At 41.9% G+C, this 20,547-nt stretch overlaps 1 protein-coding gene across 4 annotated transcripts in view; it reads left to right on the plus strand.

Annotated features, from left to right (window-relative positions):
• Positions 1–250: 250 nt before the first annotated feature.
• The window catches only part of LOC144113975 (tetratricopeptide repeat protein 5-like), a 45,363-nt gene continuing 25,066 nt past the window's right edge, over positions 251–20,547 (plus strand). For 2 of the 4 annotated variants that reach the window (XM_077647394.1, XM_077647396.1), the window contains exons 1-7: positions 251–344; positions 480–612; positions 3,961–4,178; positions 4,296–4,443; positions 4,546–4,637; positions 5,251–5,304; positions 13,033–13,179. In XM_077647394.1, the coding sequence (XP_077503520.1) occupies positions 267–344; positions 480–612; positions 3,961–4,178; positions 4,296–4,443; positions 4,546–4,637; positions 5,251–5,304; positions 13,033–13,179 (870 nt within the window). In that variant the 5' untranslated portion in view covers positions 251–266. Of the gene's footprint in view, positions 345–479; positions 613–655; positions 1,768–3,960; positions 4,179–4,295; positions 4,444–4,545; positions 4,638–5,250; positions 5,305–13,032; positions 13,180–20,547 lie in introns of those variants that run through there. The other 2 variants (XM_077647395.1, XM_077647397.1) reach the window with 2 other exon arrangements.

A 20,547-nucleotide genomic window follows, 5' to 3' on the forward strand; every position in this document is an offset into this window, starting at 1 on the left:
GCCCCTTAGCTGCCTTAGCGCAGTGCGTGCTTCCAACATGCCAAGGAAATGAAAAAAAAAATCATATTTAGGGTAAATCGCACTGCGCCGCATTTTCGTATACAATTGTAGTCATTCCAATGCTACTTATCTCTAAGTAATTTTATTTTTATTATGCTTATTATACATACTAATTGTATAGTATGTTAAGGTTTAGTTTAGTTTTGTTTACAGTGGACATTCGACTTTGCGGCGAAGCGTCAGCGGCTTGTTATTCTTCTCTAAAAATGGCAGACGACCAAGCCGAGTCGTCGAAGCAGCGAAATGAAAATAACGGCGATTCATTTTGTCTGAAGTCTCTGAAGGTAGTTTTAGTGTGGTTTTTTAATGTGATATATTTACTTGTTGAGCACCCTCTTCTAACAAGTGTTGAGATTGTCTTAGTGGATCTAGTTAAGTGAACAGGTGTTTTTGCTTTGCTATCGCGCGTGCTCTTTTAGGAGGCCGTGGACGAGTTGTACACATTTCGAGACAACTATTACGTGAAAAACCCGAATGCCTCTCAAAAGCAAAGAACCGAGGATGTTGAGGAGAAGCTTACGAAGGTTCTTAACGAACTTGACGCCCACGGAGGTGAGTGAATGAGCGGTTCAGGTGCGCTTGCTGTCATATTTGTGTCTGCACACGGGATGTATTAGTAGCTCAACGTTGTGCGCATATTTACTTAGGAGACGGTGAAAAGAATGTTGAATTAGTGTCTCATTGCTTATAATCTGTCATGCGCCTGATGCTGGTTTCGCATCAGTGAATACTGCTTTTTTGAATGGACATTCCCTAAATACAATTAAAGCAGTGGCATGCTTGTTGGTAGAGCACATAGCGTTGTTTTCAGCAGACCTCGGCGTGTATTCTGGAAAGCTTGTTCTGTGTGCCTCCTAAGTTCTGCTTAACGTAACGCGCTTTCTTCGCTCTGCCATGTGGGCTCAGGAAAGAACGTCCCCGTAAAAAAAGTCCCCATTTTCGAAGTAGGAAAAAATGTCCCTAAATGGGTTCCACCAAACGTCCCGTAACCCCGTGATTTGAGCATCCGCCTCGCATGCGGAAGGCGGGGTGTTCGATCCCCATTGTCGCCGGGTACCCACCAGTTTTCTGATGGACACAAGCTTTCCCCTTACCTGGTGCTCAGCTTATCATACATTATTATGTGCAGTACCAGTATGCAGTGCACTCTAAACTGGATACTTGTCCCCGCTGGTGCTGTGCTAAACGTAATGGCTGCAGAAGTGCCTTAATTGTGGACCGTTCACCGGGAGACTAATGCCAGATGCTGCCCGAGAAGCTCTAGACTACTTCGGCACATGATATGTTCCCGGTACCTACAGGCGGATTGACAGAGCTAAAGCATAGTAACTTTCCAGGGAACATATTCCGGGCGTTCATCCCCCCACTGATGCTGAGACATGTAATAGCTGTCATCGAGTACCCTGAGTGGTCCCGAACTGAGCGGCGATCAGTGTCACAATCACTCTTTTAAGTTTTCAGAGGACATTGGCCTTATGGAACAGTGGTAGAGCCTCAATCATTTAAATCAGTGACTCAGAATTGCCAACAGGCCAAGTCTAACCCTGCCTGTACATTCACACTGCCAATACCACCTCAACCACCACCCACCCACCTCAGGGCGTCCATAAAAAAAAAATGATGACGGTGGAAAGGGAGTGGCTGAGGACAAGTGCGTCTCTGGATCATTGGGCACTTCACTGAAGTCACCGGCGAAAGTGCTTTGTGGTATGGCTTTTCTTGGCATGACCTGCACTGCGTGACCATAGTGTGATCTGGTACTGCAGAACACTTCATAGCTTATATTCTCGAAGTCAAGGAACAGTGCAATAAAGAGGGTAACTTTTTGTGATTGTTTGCGTAATTTTTCGCCCGAGAACTTTTTTTCCCGGGGACATTTTTTCTTGCACCCTTACCACGTAGCCATATATTGCCACAAATTGTAGCGTCGGGCAGCGCAGCTCATGTACAGTGCCACTGGTGCTGTAGTATTGGCTGACTTGATGTGGAAGTACCTGCATCTATACTGATCGTGCATTTATATTGTGCTCCACCAGTTTGTCACAATTCTATCTGCCAATTCGTATTCAAAGCTGGTGTAAAAACAACAAAACACTGAAGAGTGGAGGCACATTCAGGCAGGTGCTGTGTGTTTCCTTCCAAGTTTGTGTTTTTCCTGCTGCTATTCAGCACTACGGATGCCAAATAGCCCAGTTGTATGCTTTAATTCTGTGTGAAAGCTCGATGAAAGCACAGCACACCCTGAGCTGACCAATCTCACGTGCATGATTTGCGAGTTCTAATGTGGGCCTGTTTGATCAAAGGAATTTATACTTTTGTTTTGAGCTGTTCTTACAGCATCGCCTGTAGAATCTTCTACTAGTGTATATTGTTCTGTGGTACATTGAAGTGTTCTGTGCCCACTTCTTTGGTTTTTCAACTTTGGTAGTAATGTCACTCCAACAGTGTCACTCATGCCTTCATTAATTTACATTACATCTGTGCCTGTTTGTTCTAACATGTTTTTGCTGCTTTCTTGTGCATGGTTGTCATTTGTCGAAAAGCAAGAGATCGAAGATTGGCGAGTATTGGCCTCTGTAAATTATCCGCAGTGGTGGCTCAGTGGTTAAGGCGCTCGTCTACTGAGCCGGAGTACCCGGGTTCGAACCCAACCGCTGTGGTGCGTTTCAGGCTGTGGATGTCAGTGCACGTTAAAGATCCCCAGGGGGTCGAAATTATTCTGGAGACCTCCACTACAGCACCTCTTTCTTCCTTTCTTCTTTCACTCCCTCCTTTATCCCTTCCCTTATGGTGCTGTTTGGGTGTCCAGGGAAATATGTGAGACAGTTACTGCACCATTTCCTTTCCTCAAAAACCAATTTTCCTTTTCATTTTTTTCTTTAAACTAGAGTATGTAGGCAATATCATCTTAGCCCAGCCCCTGTTAGATGTGTTCTGTGAAACAAGTGAAAGTGAGAGAAATCCCTTCCATGTAACATTTAATGAGTATCACTTTGGGCAGATGTTCTAAAGATGTGTGGATGTCCTTGGCATCATTTGCACGACTCCTTGCTCTTTACCAGAGTATTCATGTATGGCTTAACCTTATGTATTACCAGTATAAACAGATGTAGACAGGCATTAAAGGGGCTTTGAAACACTTTCTGAGGGGAGTACATATACTATCTCAGTAACTAGATTCTTCAGTCTTGAACCCCTGAGACAAATAAAAATTCATTCGCACAGTCTGCTTAGGAGTGTAAATTGGAAAGCCTTTCCCTATCCTCTCTTTCACCCTCCATTTTTCATTTTTTTGATTTTCTTTAATTGTTAATAATTTTTCTGTATTCTTATTTTTTATTTTTACCTTTAAATTATTATTTTAATTTTTCTTCTCTTTTTAATTTCTGTCATTTCGTTTGATTGGCAGATGCAGCAGACACTTCTTGTACACGTTTGCTGCGGACAGGTCTTGCGCACACTCATGAACCAAGAAAGGCTTTTACCATAATGCACTTCTGCACGCAGCAGGGAACTCAAAATCATGCGCGAAAGTTGGAGACTCCTTTCCGGCGGCATTTGCTTGCTCCTTTAAGGCATACTGTCACACTTCGAAATATTTCTGTGCCAGTACTAAGTGAACTTGGCTGTGATGAGCAAAAGAAGGGTCATAATGCACAGTGCTATATTTTCCTTCTTGACAAATTGCAAAGAGCTTACAGCATAATCATACACAGAAATTTTCAGGGATGTTGAATTTAACTTTCTTGTGACATCAGTTCACCTTCCCCTTTTTCATAGGGATCAAGTTTGTGAGCTTCTTATTTTCATTTCCTTTTGCTCAGAAGTAGCCACAGCTTCTCTACCCACCCTGTTTCGTGCTGGTATTTAATTGATGGTCTGGCTTCTATTTTTGTGCAGGAGTACTAGAAAAGACTGATCGAGCCACGTTTCAAATGCTGAAAGGTAAAGCACTTAACATTCGGGAAGATTATGATCCAGAAGCACATGAAGCACTTTCTAAAGCTGTGAAGTTCAACCCCAAACTGGCCGAAGCATGGAATGAGCTTGGAGAATGCTACTGGAAGAAAGGACACATTACTAAAGCACGCAACTGCTTTGAAGGGGTCTTGAAAGTGGTACGCTCTTCATTTTCTCTTTTTGTGTAAGACATACTGACGTGCTAAGCCCAACATGAAGCCGGCAAGATTGCTTTTGTTGAACAGGTTGCCCATAATACCCGCTTTGTGTTACAGACAAAAGACAAAGTGTCATTGCGAAACCTGTCAATGGTTCTTCGGCAAGTTGGGGAAACTGAAGAGGAGAGGCTTCACAACGTTCTTGAAAGTGTTACAAAAGCCAAAGAAGCATTACAGCTCGACATTGCAGACGGAAAGTCATGGAGTAAGTTGAAACATGAAAAAAAAGGAACGTGTTTAGTGATTTCAAACTGTGTTGATATTCAAGTGTTGGTGATCTGAAATTTGTGATTATTTTCTTGTGAAGGTATACTTGGCAATGCATACCTGACTGTGTACTTTTCTGGTGCACAAAATGTCAAGTCATTGCAACAAGCTCTGGCAGCATACGCAAGGGCTGTAAGTATTTTTGTTTTGTGCTCTACAAGTCATTCCTGACTGCAGATATAAATTGGAAAACCCTAACGTGCGTGTTTTGGCAACGCGGACCATACTTCTGTTTTATTGGATCTGAGCAAATATACCCAAACTATGGCTGTTAACGTGCTCTACAGCTTAATGTTCACAGGCGTTTGAAGTACTGAATCTTCCCTATCAAATTAATGAGTGCTGAGTACTAAGCCATGAGAAAAAATTATATCACGTGAATTCACAAAAAAAGAAGGTTTTGGTCGTGTAATGAGATGAGAAATTTTGAGGCTTTTGTGTACATTTTAATGTGAATGTTATTTCCTAAGAAACGTATTACAACTGGACTATATCATATAAATCAAACCATGTGCACAAACTTGCACCTCTTTGCTTGGATTTCATCTTTTGCTGATAATTGCAGTTCTTGTTCCTAATTACCTCGTAATCTTGTGACTATATATTTTTCTGTTTATCATAGCAAATTTTGTGCATTTTTTTTTTTTTTTTGCTTTTGCTCAAAACCTAAAAACGTTACTGGCTTCAGCCTTTCTCACCTCTTCCTGTCATCATGGATTTCCTTTCCCTCTCTGCCTTTTTCCAGCTCGAAGATCCACGAATGCTGTGCTGCTCTGACCTGTTTCACAACCGGGCTGTGGTAAGAAGCATTCATAGTGTCCGCATTATTGTTTGGTATGACCTCAGTACTTACGTAAGAGCTTTGATTCAGTGCGACCACAGTGCTCCATACTTCAGTTCAATACGTGTGGGTTTTTGGTTGGCTGGTACTTCATTTGTCTGTCCTGTGTAACGCTCATTAGCAAGGATAGAAGTAAGGAATGGGCATGAAAAACACTGGCTGCCAACTGAACGTCTATGACGCATTCACTGCTATAGTCAAAATGGCTGTTTTTGTGGGTTTTCGTTATTTTTTTTGGTCCAAGAACTATCATATTTACAATTTAATGCAACGCATCAAAGTGAAGCTGATATAATTTCGTTACAGTGTTTCATGTTTAACAACAAAATTTTATTTCTCAAATCACGGCTTTTAGGGAAAAAAATTTTAACAAAACTTCTTGAAATCATTAAATATATTCAGTTAGAAAATAGGAGAATAAAAAATCCAGTACATATATGTATTTCATGTGTTACGGTGTCAGAAATGAGTATTCAGAGTTGCAGAAATTTTCACAATAAACTTTTCGATCATGAAAAGAAAAAAGATTGCTCACGCATGCGAAGCACGGCTACTCCGCATGAGGCTCCACGGTTGACCCCAGCTCATCTTAAGAGAAAAGCCGATCTGCTACACTGCTGGTGGCATGAAATGGTTCAGAACATGCCTGGTATCTTGAGAAAGGCTAGGAAAGCAGCGAATCTCCTCAGCAGCAGCAAAAACGAAAGTTTCAGACGAGCACTTGTCGATAGTCAGGGCTGGGTGGAGCAGTCATCTTTGTCCGAACTAAAATCACACTAATCGACATCACTTTTCCACACAAAGCAATCACTTGCATTGAAAAAGTCCAGCATCCATACTGCGGAATTGCGAGAACACCGCCGCAGCTGAGCTCGGTCGATGTGAGACGAGGACACCACCTTGGACGCCGTGCTCGCTGAGGTCACTCCACGTTGACAGGTTTCACGAGCAGTTTAAAAATACTCCATCATACTGCTGATAAAATACCTGAATCCGAAACTGAAGTACAGTTATTTTGCAACATACTGAATTGCAATTGTAATGGTTTTACTTGTCCAGAAGTGGCCTGGATCGCAAGATCGGTCATTTTGTGTCATCGTTCAAACTGAACAATCTGAATAGGTGTGGTAAGAAAATGGTTAAATGATCGGGGAGGTGCAAAATGATAGACTGCAAGAACGTCACTATAACCTTTGGAAATATATGTCAGGGCACTTGAGTATAGACTTCAGGGATTGTGATTGCGATCTGCTGCTTGAAAAACATTTTATTATTGCAAAAACTTAGACCATGTGACAAAAGAAATTATTGAGATTATTGGAAAATATACTCTCAGGGGGCATATATGCATGACCGCACTCACTGTCTGTTCCAAATGAAGAGCTTGCACAGTAGTTGCAGTTAGTAGAGATGTCATCATGTCAGGCTTACACTTCATCTTACCACATTGGTTGTTCTTATGTTTCAGTGCATCTGTCATGCTTGTTTTGTTGCGCATTTTTCTATTCTAGGGATTATAAGCCAGCATTTTCTGGTTAGCAAATGTCTTGTTCATTCCTCCTTTCACCCTCGTTTGTAAAGGTCTGTAAAAGACGATACTCTGCAACATGGCTGTACATCACGATCCTGGCAGTTTAGTGCAAGTTAATGTAAACAGAGTGGTAGCTCCATTTGAGCTAGCCTGGGCAAAGCATTATTTCGGTTTGCTATGGAGTGCCTTTGTGAAGTTCAGCTAACTTCCAACTGTGGCAAAGCTTTAGAACTTGCCACTATTGCATTTGCTTAAAGTAAAGCTGGAAGGAATAACTCGGCATACTGATATAATGAAAACTTGACATATATTGCCATGTAGGCAAAGTATGACTGCTAGTGGCGCAGTCTGTTAAAAGGTTCACGAGACTAATATTTTCCTCGGGCTATTTTTGTGCTAGACATTGTGTACATGCCGTAAACATTGTTTACGTCGATTTTATGGCTGGTAAATGTCTAGTATATTGGTTGCAATGTGTAATGGGTTCAGTTATAGAGCGTTAAGTGTTAGTTTCCTGAGCCTATTAACTCTTTCCTTACTGCAGGAAAACAGGCAGTTTTAAGGTGGTGCACATAAAATTTTTTTCACTCATTAATTGCAAAATCTTTCTTTACTGCAGCAAATTGTAGTGTAGCTAATATCTTTTTCAATAATACAAAGAAAAAAACAGTATGTTGCTGACGTAAAAAAAATTTGTGATTGGAAAATGTTGAGTGTTGAGAGACTCACGCAAAAAGTTACAATTATTAAACATATCCAGTAATAAAAAGTCTAGAATATACGTTTCATATGTTACAATGCTAAAAAATAGTATTCAGAGTTACAGAACTCTTTGTGATAAAACTCCTGGTGAGAAAAAAAAAATAATTTCTTGCATTCAGCACTTTGGGCTACTCCGCAGTGCAGTGCCAAGGTTGACCACGGGCTGTCTTTGAGATAACTATGTCCGCTATACTGCTGGTGGCACAAAATCATTCAGTACATGCCAGGTACCTTCAGAGAGGCCCTGAAAGTAGTGAATTTCCTCAGCAGTGGCAGAAATCAAAGTTACTGAGGGCGCATGTTGATAGTCCGAGCTGAGAGGAACAATCATCTCCGTCTGAACTCTATAATAAGACAAAAGAGTGTTGTCGTTGTGGATAGAGCTGTCGCATGTATCTACCGACTCAAGTTGTGTCGATGCTGCTAAATCGTGAAAACACTGTTGCTGCTGAACAGGGTCGATGCAAAAAGAGGTCACTATGTTGGGCACCATGCTTGCACTCTCTCTCCCTCTCCACCTTAGTTCAGATCACTAGAGACCATTTGGATGGAGCCATACTTCAAGCGCTCGCTATGATAGCAGCAATTATTGGCCCCAACTTCAGAACATGTTAAATGCACAGTGGTAGAGACGGGAAGGCTGCCCATCTAAACGCCGTGTCCAGTGCCGGAAATGCGAGATTTTCCACTGCCGGTCATCACAGAATGACTCTTTTTTTATCTGTTTCATAAATCATTAACTGAAGAATAATTATCTGAAGTATATGTTCTTGCAGCCAAACATTTATTTATGTGTAACAATCAGATGGAAAAGGCAAGAAAATGTTGCAGTGTTTATGTTCATGTAGTAGCTTTAAGGCACTATGTCCACATATGTGGATGCGAATAAAATGTGCTCAAATGTGAAAATTCTTTTGTAATTTTTTTACACTTGACTTCTGCTCGGTCTACTGATCATGATTTATGAAAAAAAAATTCCCTTTCAGCAGATTTAATTAGTGCCTGAAGGGGATATACTTACTGCGCTGTTTAGCAATGTATGTTGCGCACCTTCAGAAGCAAATATTCCCATCAGGCACCAATTAAACCTGCTGAAAGAAAAAAATCTTATTTTGCATAAATCACGATCAGTAGGTCAAGCAAAAGTGAAGTGCAAAAAATGACACAAAAATTTTTATATTTGAGCATCTTTTTTCGTGTCCACACATGTGGACATAGTGCCTCAAAGCTGCTACTTGGTAGTAAACATTGCAACATTTGCTTGCGTTTTCTAACTGGTCATAAGGTATTGATAAATGTTCTGTGAGAATATACGCTTCAGAGGATTATTCTTTTGTTCATGACTCATGCATGTCAAAATTACTTTGAAAAGCAATTTAATTACATTACTAATTACTTTCGTAGAAATCTCTAAAAAGTAACTAAATTACATTACAAATTACTGCTCTCAAAAAGTAATGACATTACATTACAATTACTTCCCAAAAAGTATACTTTTAATTTTTAGTTTCAACACAAAACGTTCTGCATTGGTCATAGTTCCTACAAAATTTTCATATTTCTTTGTTTGCACCGCCACTGAGCTTCAAAGTGGGCACTGAAAATTTTGCCCCTCTTTCAATAAAGGTAGCCCTAGTCCATTGAACAGTTGCTTTACTGATGTAGATGAGGTCAACTTAAATCGCAAAATTTAATGCTCGCATCACTCTGGAATCAGAAGTCAATCATTCAGTGCACAGTATGGTCCCACCCTCTTGATTTTGAAGAATTCATCGTACACGTAAACAGTGGGAATGCATCGACTGCTTGTTGACACTCATTGTCCTGGAAATGCATCAGGGTGCAGGCAAGCAAGCTGCCATTTCTGCTGTTAAATAGACTTGTTCTGGAGGTACGTTGGCGGAAAAAAATATCATATTGTGGTGCCGCTGTCGTCCATATTGCCCTTGAGTTAAAAATACGACCTCATATCCGACCACAAAAACTAGTTTTTCCTTGAACTCACAACCTAGTTTGTTAGATGTTATTTGAGATTTATCAATGTGGTGATGCGACAATATATATGCAGCAGTCTAAAGGGAACTTCTCGCTCAAGCACTCGCAGCAAGTCTGTGGGAAGGTGCAATACAGCATGTCATTGCCATGGAACTCTCCCGGTGGCACTACGGCGCATCTATGTGTGCGACCGCACGCAGTGCTGGAAGATGCGTAGAAGTCCTATTAAGTAGACTTATCACCCAGGCAATGCCGATGCTCACGCACTTCGCCTCTAGCCCGCGTGCGCCGCTTCGCTGGAGTGCTGGCTACTGCTGGCTGTGTGTTTTTCTTGCTTTGTAGACACTCAACCCCGCAAGCGCGGGGCCAGAGCATGGCTGATACAAGGAGGAGCTTGGACTCATTACTCAGCAAAAGTAATTTTGCTAGTAATTAATTACTTTTGCATGAAATTACTGCTCTAAAATAATTCATTACGTTACTAAATTACCAGCCCAGAAAAGTAATGAATTACATTACAAATTACCAAGAAAAGTAATGCCGAATTTTCCTCTGCCTGTCGTCCAGGCAGAGGAAAATTAGGCATTCCTGACACCAAACGTGGCTTTTAGATGTGCAGCCTTCACGTTGGCGCCGTGGTGTAATTGTGCAATTAACGTGTTTAGAAGTTGGGGCCAGAGGTTGCTTGCGTCATAGCCAGTGCTTAAAGTCTGCCTCCATAGAAGGGGCCTCATATGATCTCAGCATAGGTGGAGAAGAAGAGAGAGAGAGCAGCTTGTGACATGTTTTACACATGGTTTTTACAAACAGGAGAAATCATTTTTAAAGGTCTGAGTTTGCGCATGTCAGAGACCTGAAACAAACTGTCCCCACCGTCTTGAGTTTTATAAGCGTGGTAATGATTCTTGGTAAAGAACACAGCAAAATTTTAAAAACGATACATAAGAAATGTTCAGATCACCACTGATAAAAGCATAAAAATGTTTCTTGCTTTGGATTCTTGCAGTCTACATTCTAGCATGGGGGCTCGGATACCTTGTCAATATTGGTAGGGGGCCTAAGACCCTCCATGTCTCTCTGGACTTTAAGCACTGATAATCGTGCGCTGTGTTTGTCGGCAGTGGCTCGGCGTAGTGACGGTTCTTTGCAACCATCTGCAGGTCTTCATTGCTTGGTCTGCCGCGCTTCTTTGGAGGTGCTTCTCCATTGGCAGTTTTCACGAACAACTTTCTCCTTGTGGAAACATAGTTTTCAATGCCTGTAAGCAATAAGCCCATTTTGTACCACAATTGCTCAAAAAAAAAAAAAGCCCATAGTGGGCAGTAAACACCACTTTGATATTTATGGCATTAAGGCACCATGTCCACGATTGTGGATTTAGCCTCACCGGTTGGCTCGTGCTGCTGTAGAGCATTTCTCAAAAATATGCAGCCCACGCAGTTTGCTTCTCGGCCATGCAGCATTGTTCTTTTCGCATCATCAGCATGCCAAGTCATTCGATGATGAGAGGAAATTTCGTCCTCACCCTACCGCAGCACTTTTTCTTCATCTATGACTGAAAATTGGTGTGCCGTTTCTACATTAACCTATTGACACATTCCGAACGGTAAATTGCTTCATTTACGATCATTTGAAAACATAGCATGCCAAATAAAAAGCTGTTCACTCGTCCTGCGAAAAACGTCGTGATGACGATCTTTTCTTGTTTTTCACAAACACATATCGCTGTAGTTGCAAGAGGTGGCGCCGCATACTTGACGGGGAGGGTTAAATTGATAAGGGCACGGAATTCAAAGGTGGAAATACACCTTGTATACGAAATTACGAGCAGGCTTAGGTCGCTTCCGCATATGTGGACACAACGCCTAAAGGGGATATCTTACGTGATATTTTAATAGCATTGCAAAGATCTGAAATCAGCTTATCCATCTTGATTGTAAAGCAGTGCAAAACATTTCTGTACACAAAGGGGGATGATGACACATGCACTTAGGGTTGTTGCCATGCCTTTTTTTTTTTTTTGCATTGCCTTTCAATTGAAATGGGTCAAAACCATCTTGTTACCAACTTCCTATCTTGTTAATGCCTGATTCTGCCTACACCAAAAGGTGATCACTGCTCAGAAAGCACATTTTCGCTTTTGCATGAACTGCTGTGTGCAGGTTATTCCTGTTTCACTAGTGTGTAAGGTGGTGAAAGTTTTAAGATTTTATATCAGCATCATACATTCCAGAAGTTCTCAGTCTTTTTAGTCTCAGTCTACTCCAATGCCTTTCAAAGAGTGTGGAGGAACCCTACCTCTTCTGGCTTCCCATCCTGCCTAACATGGACACAAAAAAGGGCAAAAAAAGGCATCCAGATGCACAGACCCACAAAAAAATGCCCACATTCAGGTATTAATGAGTGGCTGTATAGGCCTTTCCAACCTGACCGACAGCGCCCAACCCACAGGCTCGGTGGATTGGTAAAGCCAGGTGCAAAAGAATATGGCGGCAATCAGGTTGGAAAGGTTTTTAGTGAAAGTCTGCTGTAAGCAATTACAGCATTGAAAGTCTGCTGTAAGCAATTACAGCATAAGCAATTAGAGCATGAGTAAACTCAAATTAATACTGGTAAAAGAAGGGTGAGGGTTGAGGCAAGCATGGATTTAAGTGCTCAAGGAACTGACAGTGTTCAAGAAACCCAAGGGTTCTGTCGGTTTGGGAAGCTGAGAACTCGTGTGTACTCATTTGTCATAAAATAAGTCTGGCAATTCTGACCTTTCCACTGTGTCCAATTTTTTTAAATATTAAAGATGTGCAAATATCAAATTTTGGATTTCGGAAGTGAATATGAATAATAAAATTGGCTGCAAATCGAAACAAATATTTTCGAATAATTTCAAATATTAGTGCAGGTGGTTCAAACTAAGACAGATGCTTTTCTGTAAAAGCACAGCTATGAACAGAAACAGAAATATTGCAAACAAATTTTGTTTTCGAAAAACCCATCATCAACATAAATTTACTGTACCTATGAGGAATACCAGGCATTAAATAAGAAGGGAGGGGAGAGCAGTCACATAATAGTAAAAGTAATAAACTTTATTTTGTAGACTAATACCCTGTTTACATTTCTTTTTATTACATTCAGTGAAAAGTCTATTATCACAGCTTGACTTAACGCTTACATGACAAGAGCTTACTGAATGCTGTCCTGAAACATTGCAAGGTTGCCATGCATGTGTCTCGTTACTGGTGGAGTGATGTTAGTGGTCGATTATCGGACGGACAAGGCACTGCTGGCAAAACATAAGAAGGCTTGTTTTAGCACTCAGTTTTTGGTGCACAAAGGCTTTGATTTTGCTGAGCGCATGACACTTTTCAAGCTGAGGTGTCCCATGGTGGCAACAACTGCAGGCCTTGCAGCATGAGGAGGACTACCAGTGTGCCCTGGAGCAACTGGAGCGTGCGTGCTCCTTGGAGCCACATTGGGCTCAACCCCGTGAGAAAGCCCAGAACCTGATTGCGCACCTGCAACGAGTGTCTGATGCCATTGCCCACAAGGTACATTGTCTGTCTCAGTAGAGGTCTTGTATATCCATGGATCAAAGGAAGAGAGTACAAAAAAAAAAAACGCTCTGGCATGGCTTATGGGTGTCGCAGAATGAGCCATGAATGAGGTCTTGTATATCCATGGATCAAAGGAAGAGAGTAAAAAAAAAAAATACTGGCATTGCTTATGGGTGTCTCAGAATGAGCCAGAGCCATTTGCGTGCTTCTAACATTGGGTTGCTTATTTAGTTGCACGCACTAAAATGGAAAGGACTCTGTTACAAAGTGTACCATGATAATGATGAATTTTTATGATGCAAAGGCATTTTTGGCCAAAGAGTGCCATGGCATAAGGTGTTTTTTTTTACTCAAGATAGGGTCAAAAACCCATTTCCCAAGCATTTCACCCTAATTAAGATGAGCACCAGGCCAGGGGAAAGCTTGTACCCGTTGTATCATCAGTTGATACCCAGTGTTAAAAAGTGCACATGCCGACTGTTTAAAGCGTGCCTGGCAGTTTGACATCACTCCTGCTGCCAAGCGCAGTGTGGGGAGCTTGTATACTGCTCTAGCATGTGGCGTCAGTGAATGTGCCTCCTCCATCTTCACCTCATTTCTTGGTGGCAGCACCTGGTCAGTCCTTGCCATTTTCTTCAGGAGTATAGTGTGGTATGAGCATCAGCAGTTTCACAGACCATTGGGACATCGTGCTGTCACTGCAACAGGCAGTGGTAGCTCTCACGAACGGACCAGAGCATTATTCCTGGGGAGTAGAATACTCTTACATGAAAATACTGGAAGGTCTCTTTAACAACTGCACAGGTACAATAGTCCTCCATGAGGTCAGCAATAAAATTCCAATAACGAATGGTGTCAGGCAAGACTTGATCTCACCAATGTTATTCACCGCCTGTTTACAGGAATTGTTCTGAGGCCTGAATTGGGAACAGTTGAGGATAAGAGTTAATGGAGGATACCTAAGCAATTTGCGATTCGCTGATGACATTGGCCTGCTAAGTCACTCAGGAGAACTGCAAATCATGATCAGTGAGTTAGACAGGCAGAGCAGAACGCTTGGTCTAAAAATTAACATGCAGAAAATCAAATTAATGTTCAACAGTCTCGCAAGGGGACAGCAGTTCATAATTGGTAACGAGTTGCTGGAAGTGGTAAGGGAATACATCTATACATCTACTGCGAAGGCAAGATAACCGCTGGTCCTTAAGGGTAATGAATCTGTTCCAAGAGAAGGCAAGCGTAGCAGGGGCTGTCAGAAAGTTAGGTGGGCGCCTGAAATTAAGAAGTTTGTGGGGATACGGTGGCCGCAGCTGGCAAAGGGCAGGGTTGGAGAGACATGGGAGAGGCCTTTGCCCTGCAATGGGCGTAGTCAGTCTGGTTATGATGATGATAATGTGCAGTTCATATTCAAGAACAAACGTTCTTATCCCTTTTCACAGCTATAGCTAGCAGCAACTTTTTTTTCTTTTGAGATACAAATATGCCTACCTGGCTACTTTTGAAAAAAGTGCTGGCCCATGGATTATTACTCAGTTTGTGGGTAATGCAAGTGGTCTGTGCCATTCAAAAAGGTTTGTGCTCTTTGTGAGGTAATTCCATAAAGGAAAGATAGATTCCAAATGTTCAAACAGCACTAGCTCCAAGAAATGGGTCTTCATGGAAGGATGACACATGCGTACAAGTGAAGTGTTTTTAAAAAAGCCAGCACAATTTTAACGCCGTGCAATCACACCAACTAGCCCCATTTGAAGCTTTATTAAAGCTAAAGTATAAACTGTAATAAATTTTTCCAGAAGCTGCTTATTAGCAAATGCTATCTACTTTATTCGCAGTGGGGTAGTGTTGTCATGGTTCAATGGCATCTAAAGATGAGACACTATGAAAAGGACTCAAGATAGCACTAGACCCTAGCTTTGTCTTGTGTTCTTTTTTCTGACGCCCAACACCTTCAGCTGGCTTGCTTTCATTCAGCTCTATGCTAGCTGGGCCAACCTCATTCTCAAAATCGTTAGCTTTCTCGGTTCTTTGCATTTTACAACGGCTGTTGTGGGCAAGCATGCATTGCACGAGAGACAGCTAGGCTAACATATTGTCACCAGGTGACTGCAGTCCGGATAGCAGAAAGGCTGCGAAAATGGTGTCTAAAAAAAATTATTTATTTGGGTTGACTTGCACCCACAATGGACTGAATCACTCAGCGGCGGCATAGCAACAAGCGTGCTCGGCGGTCGTCGAACAGAATGCCCGCCGCTGTTGGCCGTGCTCTATTTAAAGCTGTTAGCGAACTTTCGAGATAAAGCGTGCAAAGTTACTGGAACATTTTGGAACAACGTAGAATGAGCTCTGCTTGTATGCGATCAATCGAAATAGATCTGGTGGTGTCTTGCATTGCAAACAAAGTGATAAAGCGCTGTGCCGGCAGCTTTGAAGAATGAACAAACAAACACTGCAAAGATTCGCGACATTACTCCTCTCTCAAAGAAACAACGACCCGATGCATTAAAACAAATAAGGCAGCAACAACAAATAAAACGGATCGTGCAAAAATAAACACAGAATGTGCAAACACAGTGTCCTTTAGCGCATAATAGGGCTTCAGACGGACGACATGGACAACTTCTGGTCATACGCGGTGTCGCTGGGATGCAGTCATTGCGTCAGGGATGACTTCGTAATCCAGTTCACCTAGCCGACGAAGAACCTTGTACGGGCCGAAATAGCGGCACAAAAGCTTTTCGCTCAATCCACAGCGGTGAATGGGTGTCCAAACCCAGACTTGGTCTCCTGGCTTGTATTCCATGTTGCGTCTTCGTAGGCTGTAGTGTCTAGCATCGGTTCGCTGCTGGTCTTTGATCCTTAATCAGTTCGGCAGCGGTGCACCGGCGGGCACACACCTTAAAACATATTCCCACTTTTGCAGCTGACAGCGCAGTGACACCTACCCTGACTGGATTGTCTACCGGGCCGGGCCATCTACGCATCTTCTAGTATCTACTAGCTCTGCTGCGCATCAGGAGCTCGACAACGACGACTGCACATTGACAGGCGCCTGCTGATGCCATAAAAAGCGCAGCGCGGAATCGGCTTGCTCAGTTCGGCAGCGGTGCACCAGCGGGCACACACCTAAAACATATTCCTGCTTTTGCAGCTGACAGCGCAGTGACACCTACCCTGACCAGATTGTCTACCGGGCGGGCCATCTACGCATCTTCTGGTATCAACTGGCTCTGCTGCGCATCAGGAGCTCGACAACGACGACTGCGCATCGACAGGCGCCTGCTGACGCCATAAAAAGCGGAGCGCGGAATCGGCTTGCTCAGTTCGGCAGCGGTGCACCGGCAGGCACAGACTTTAAAACGTATTCCTGCTTTTGCAGGTGAGCAAATTTGTTCTAATCACTTTCTTTACTTTACTACTTGTGCGCCGCTGCCGAATAGTGCACTATATTTGCATCTTTTTTTGTTCTTTCTTGTTGTGCTGAAATCTGATGATGAAAGATTCGAAAGACTTATCAAAGCAGCTTGATGAATTCCGAAGAGAGATGCGCGTTGAAATGCGCACACTGAAGGACAGTGTCAAGTTTTACTCGGACACTTGTGATAATGTGATAGAAATTCAGAAAGACATCAAAAGAACTGAAGGACGACATGAAACAACTCATTCGGAAATAGAGAACTTGAAGAGAAAAATCTGGCCTTGCAGGCTCGAGTTGACGAACTAGAACAGTACCAAAGGTCGAACAATCTAGAAATCAAAGGACTACCTAAAAGCTGTAATGAAGTGGCTGCAGTTAAAACCATAGCTGAAACACTGGGTGAGGAACTGACAGGTGCCGATATTGACATATGCCACAAGGTTGGAAGTGCGAATTCCAGTGATAAAAACGTAATCATCCGCTTCACTCGCCGGTCAAAGAGAAATAGCATCTTGGCAAAGGCACAGAAGACGTGCCTAACAACGGAGTCCCTTGGATATGATGGCCCAAGCAAGTCAGTTTTTGTTAATGAACATCTCACTCAAACAAATAAAGTGCTGCTTGGTGCTGCTATTTCTCGTAAGAAGGCAGCAGGCTGGAAGTTTGTTTGGACGAGCAATGGCAAAATTCTTGCAAGGCAAAGCGAAACATCAATGGTTCTACGCATAACGTCAATGTGTGATTTGGATCTCATAATGTCTGCAACCGTAGACTCTCCCGCAACTGTAGACTCCTCATGAGGTAAAATGGGTGGCAGCTGTAGAAAACTTCGACAAACACCAAAATGCCTGTCCCAGTCCTTCCCACAGATTTAAAAACCCACCTTGGAATTGACTATCTTTTCGACTCTCCCCTGAAATGCTTTCATATTAATGCCTGGTCTCTTTGCAATAAATTTGATCAATTTTTCATGCTACTGGCAAGTTTTGGTTTCGACTTTGATGTACTCATGATATCCGAGACGTGGTATGTAAATGACCATGTGTTCACGCTTCCCTCATACGAAACTTTTTTCCTAAATCGTCAAAATGGATGGAAAGGTGGTGGTGCGTCCCTGCTGGTGAATCAATCCGTGAAGTGTGAACTGCTCCCAGAGCTAAGCTTCATAACTGATTGTTGCGAAGTTCTCACAGTTCTCAGCAACTGTACTGTTTTCTCAGTTTTTTACCACCCTCCCAGTGGTGATGAGAATGCTTTCCTGGAATGTCTGGGCTCCCTTTTTCATTTAATTGATGATAAGAAGTATAACATTGTATGGGGTGGTGATTTTAACATTGATATGTTGTGTAATAATACTATTCAGAACAGTTTTGAAATCCTTCTTTCCTCACATGGCTGCTCAAACATAATAAGAGAACCCACTCGCATTACCTCCAATACGGCAACGTTGCTTGATCTTTTTATTACTAATTTTGATATAGCCCACATTAAGAGTGGTGTAATCTGCTGCAACATTAGTGACCACATGGGAATTTATATGTGTGAAAAAAAACATCGTACAAAGAGGTTGCCTGATCACCCTTATTACCACCAAATAATCACTGAGCATAGACTGAACACCTTCCGCAGAGCAGTAGAAAATGAGACATGGGATGATATTTGTTCTATAATATGTCCTAATAGCGCATACCACACTTTTTTACGCAAGTTTAGCGCTCTGTATCAAAATAATTTCCCCCTTACGAAGGTAACAAAACGAAGAAGAATTAGGAAGCCATGGATCTCATCGTCTTTGTTGCGTCGCATCGAGGTAAAAAACAAACTTTATGAGCCTGATGACTGGGCACAGTACAAAGCTTATCGCAACCAATTAAACCGCGATATTAGAAGCACTAAGGACTGTTACTGCAGTGATATCTTTGAGAGCAGCGGTGGTCGTACGGATATATTGTGGAAACAGCTTTCCAACATCATTAACCCTTCACGTATTACTAAAGCTCCTAATATTTTAGCAGTTAATCGTGTTGAGATGAGTAGGTTCGACTTGGCTAATGCCTTGGATAGGTTAATGATTCCTTCCTTGATAACTCGCGGTCACAATATGACCCGGAAGCGATCGAATTTCTTGACACTAACAACCCGCAGAGTGTTTTTCTTACTGTAGTTGACAATGAAGAAGTTCGATCAATCTTCAGGGAACTACACACTAGCCCATCTCGTGATGTGGACGGACTTCGAATTTCTCCTGTTAAGTATGTTATAGACGTTATTTCACCCTCACTGACTCATATCTTTAATCTATGTCTTAGAACTGGTACGTTTCCCATGGAGATGCAGGTTGCTAGAGTACTGCCTGTATTTAAAAAAGGTGATCGCAATAATATTGCCAACTATAAACCAATATCCCTTCTACCAGTGTTTTCCAAAGGTCTTGAAAAAGTGGTCGCTAAACGCCTGCACCAATTTTTGGATCGCCACGTTATTATCACCCGCTCTCAGCACGGTTTTCAGAAAGGCCTTTCTACTGAAACTGCATTGGTGGCCCAAAAAGAATTTATCTTAGAAAACTTTGAAGAAAAAAAGATTACACTTGGGGTTTTCATAGACTTTAAAAAAGCAATCGACAGCATTAGTCATGGCACTCTTCTTGCGAAAATTCAAAGCTATGATATCAGGGGCCATGTGCTTGAGCTAATTCGTTCTTATCTTTCGCTCAGATATCAACATGTTGATATCAATGGATGCTCCTTGCACATGACTCAAATCAAAACTTAGGTCCACTTCTGTTTAATTTATACATCAATGATATTACCACTATGAATAAGAATGCATGCTTTATAATATATGCGGACGACACAAGCATATTCTTCAGTGGTTACAACCCTATGGCCTCATTATCCTTGCAAATAAGACGCTTTCAGCTCTTGTCCGCTGGGTGAACTCTAATGCTCTACAGATAAATGTTTCGAAAACGAAAGCAATGTTCTTTCGTCCGAAAGGAAAAATATTAAGTTTCTCCAGACAACTTTGCTATGCCTCGAGTAGTATAGAAATTGTTAACAGCTTTAAAACATTAGGAATCTGGTTTACGAAAAAACTGCTCTGGGACGCACATGTTGATCATATATACCTTTAGGTTGCTCGTGTAGTTGGCGTACTATCACGGTATCACCATTTTTTTCTCTACTTCAATTAAACTGCTTCTGTTTAAAACTCTCTTCATGTCATATTTGCATTACTGCAACCTAGTTTGGGGAACTGCTCCAAAGACCACTCTTCAAAATATTTACCTCCTTCAAAAGAAGGCCTTAATAATTATTTTCAACCAACCATATGATTATCCTTCCGCAGCCCTTTTTTACAATAGTAACGTGCCAAGAATATTTAGTCTCTATGATATACATCTGTCTTTGCGCTACAAACAGGAAACACGGGACAAAAATTTCAGCAATATATCAAATCGCCAAGCTTGAGCTCCTAGTGCCTACATACCCTCTGCGCCATCCACGGCACTACACCCTCAACATGCCATGAACTAACTACGGGCTACAGATGCTTAGATATCTTCCCGCACTACTCAACCGTCCCTTTGACGCAGGCATTGACATTAATAAATGCAGCAATGCTGACCTCCGGGCGTTCTTTCACTGAATAATTCTCTTTTTTTATGGTTTGTGGTTGTTATGTATTTCTATACGGTCAAAATATGCAGGCTCGTGGAATGCTTAGCGTAACCCGTCAGCACGCCAATATCATATCATGTTGTCTTCATTCATGTACGTTGAAAATTGTTCTTTTTTATGCATTGTCAATGTGTGTTCACTGCAGTAAAATTAAGTGCTATAATCTCTGTATATAGAATGTTTAAATAATGCTTTCAGTGCATGCTTTGAATTTTGTATATTACTTGTCCTTTATGTTATATCGCGCGCTTAGTTTGTGTTTCC

Source organism: Amblyomma americanum, chromosome 1, assembly GCF_052857255.1.
Source record: "Amblyomma americanum isolate KBUSLIRL-KWMA chromosome 1, ASM5285725v1, whole genome shotgun sequence".
In the NCBI taxonomy this organism is placed as follows: Eukaryota; Metazoa; Arthropoda; class Arachnida; order Ixodida; family Ixodidae; genus Amblyomma; species Amblyomma americanum.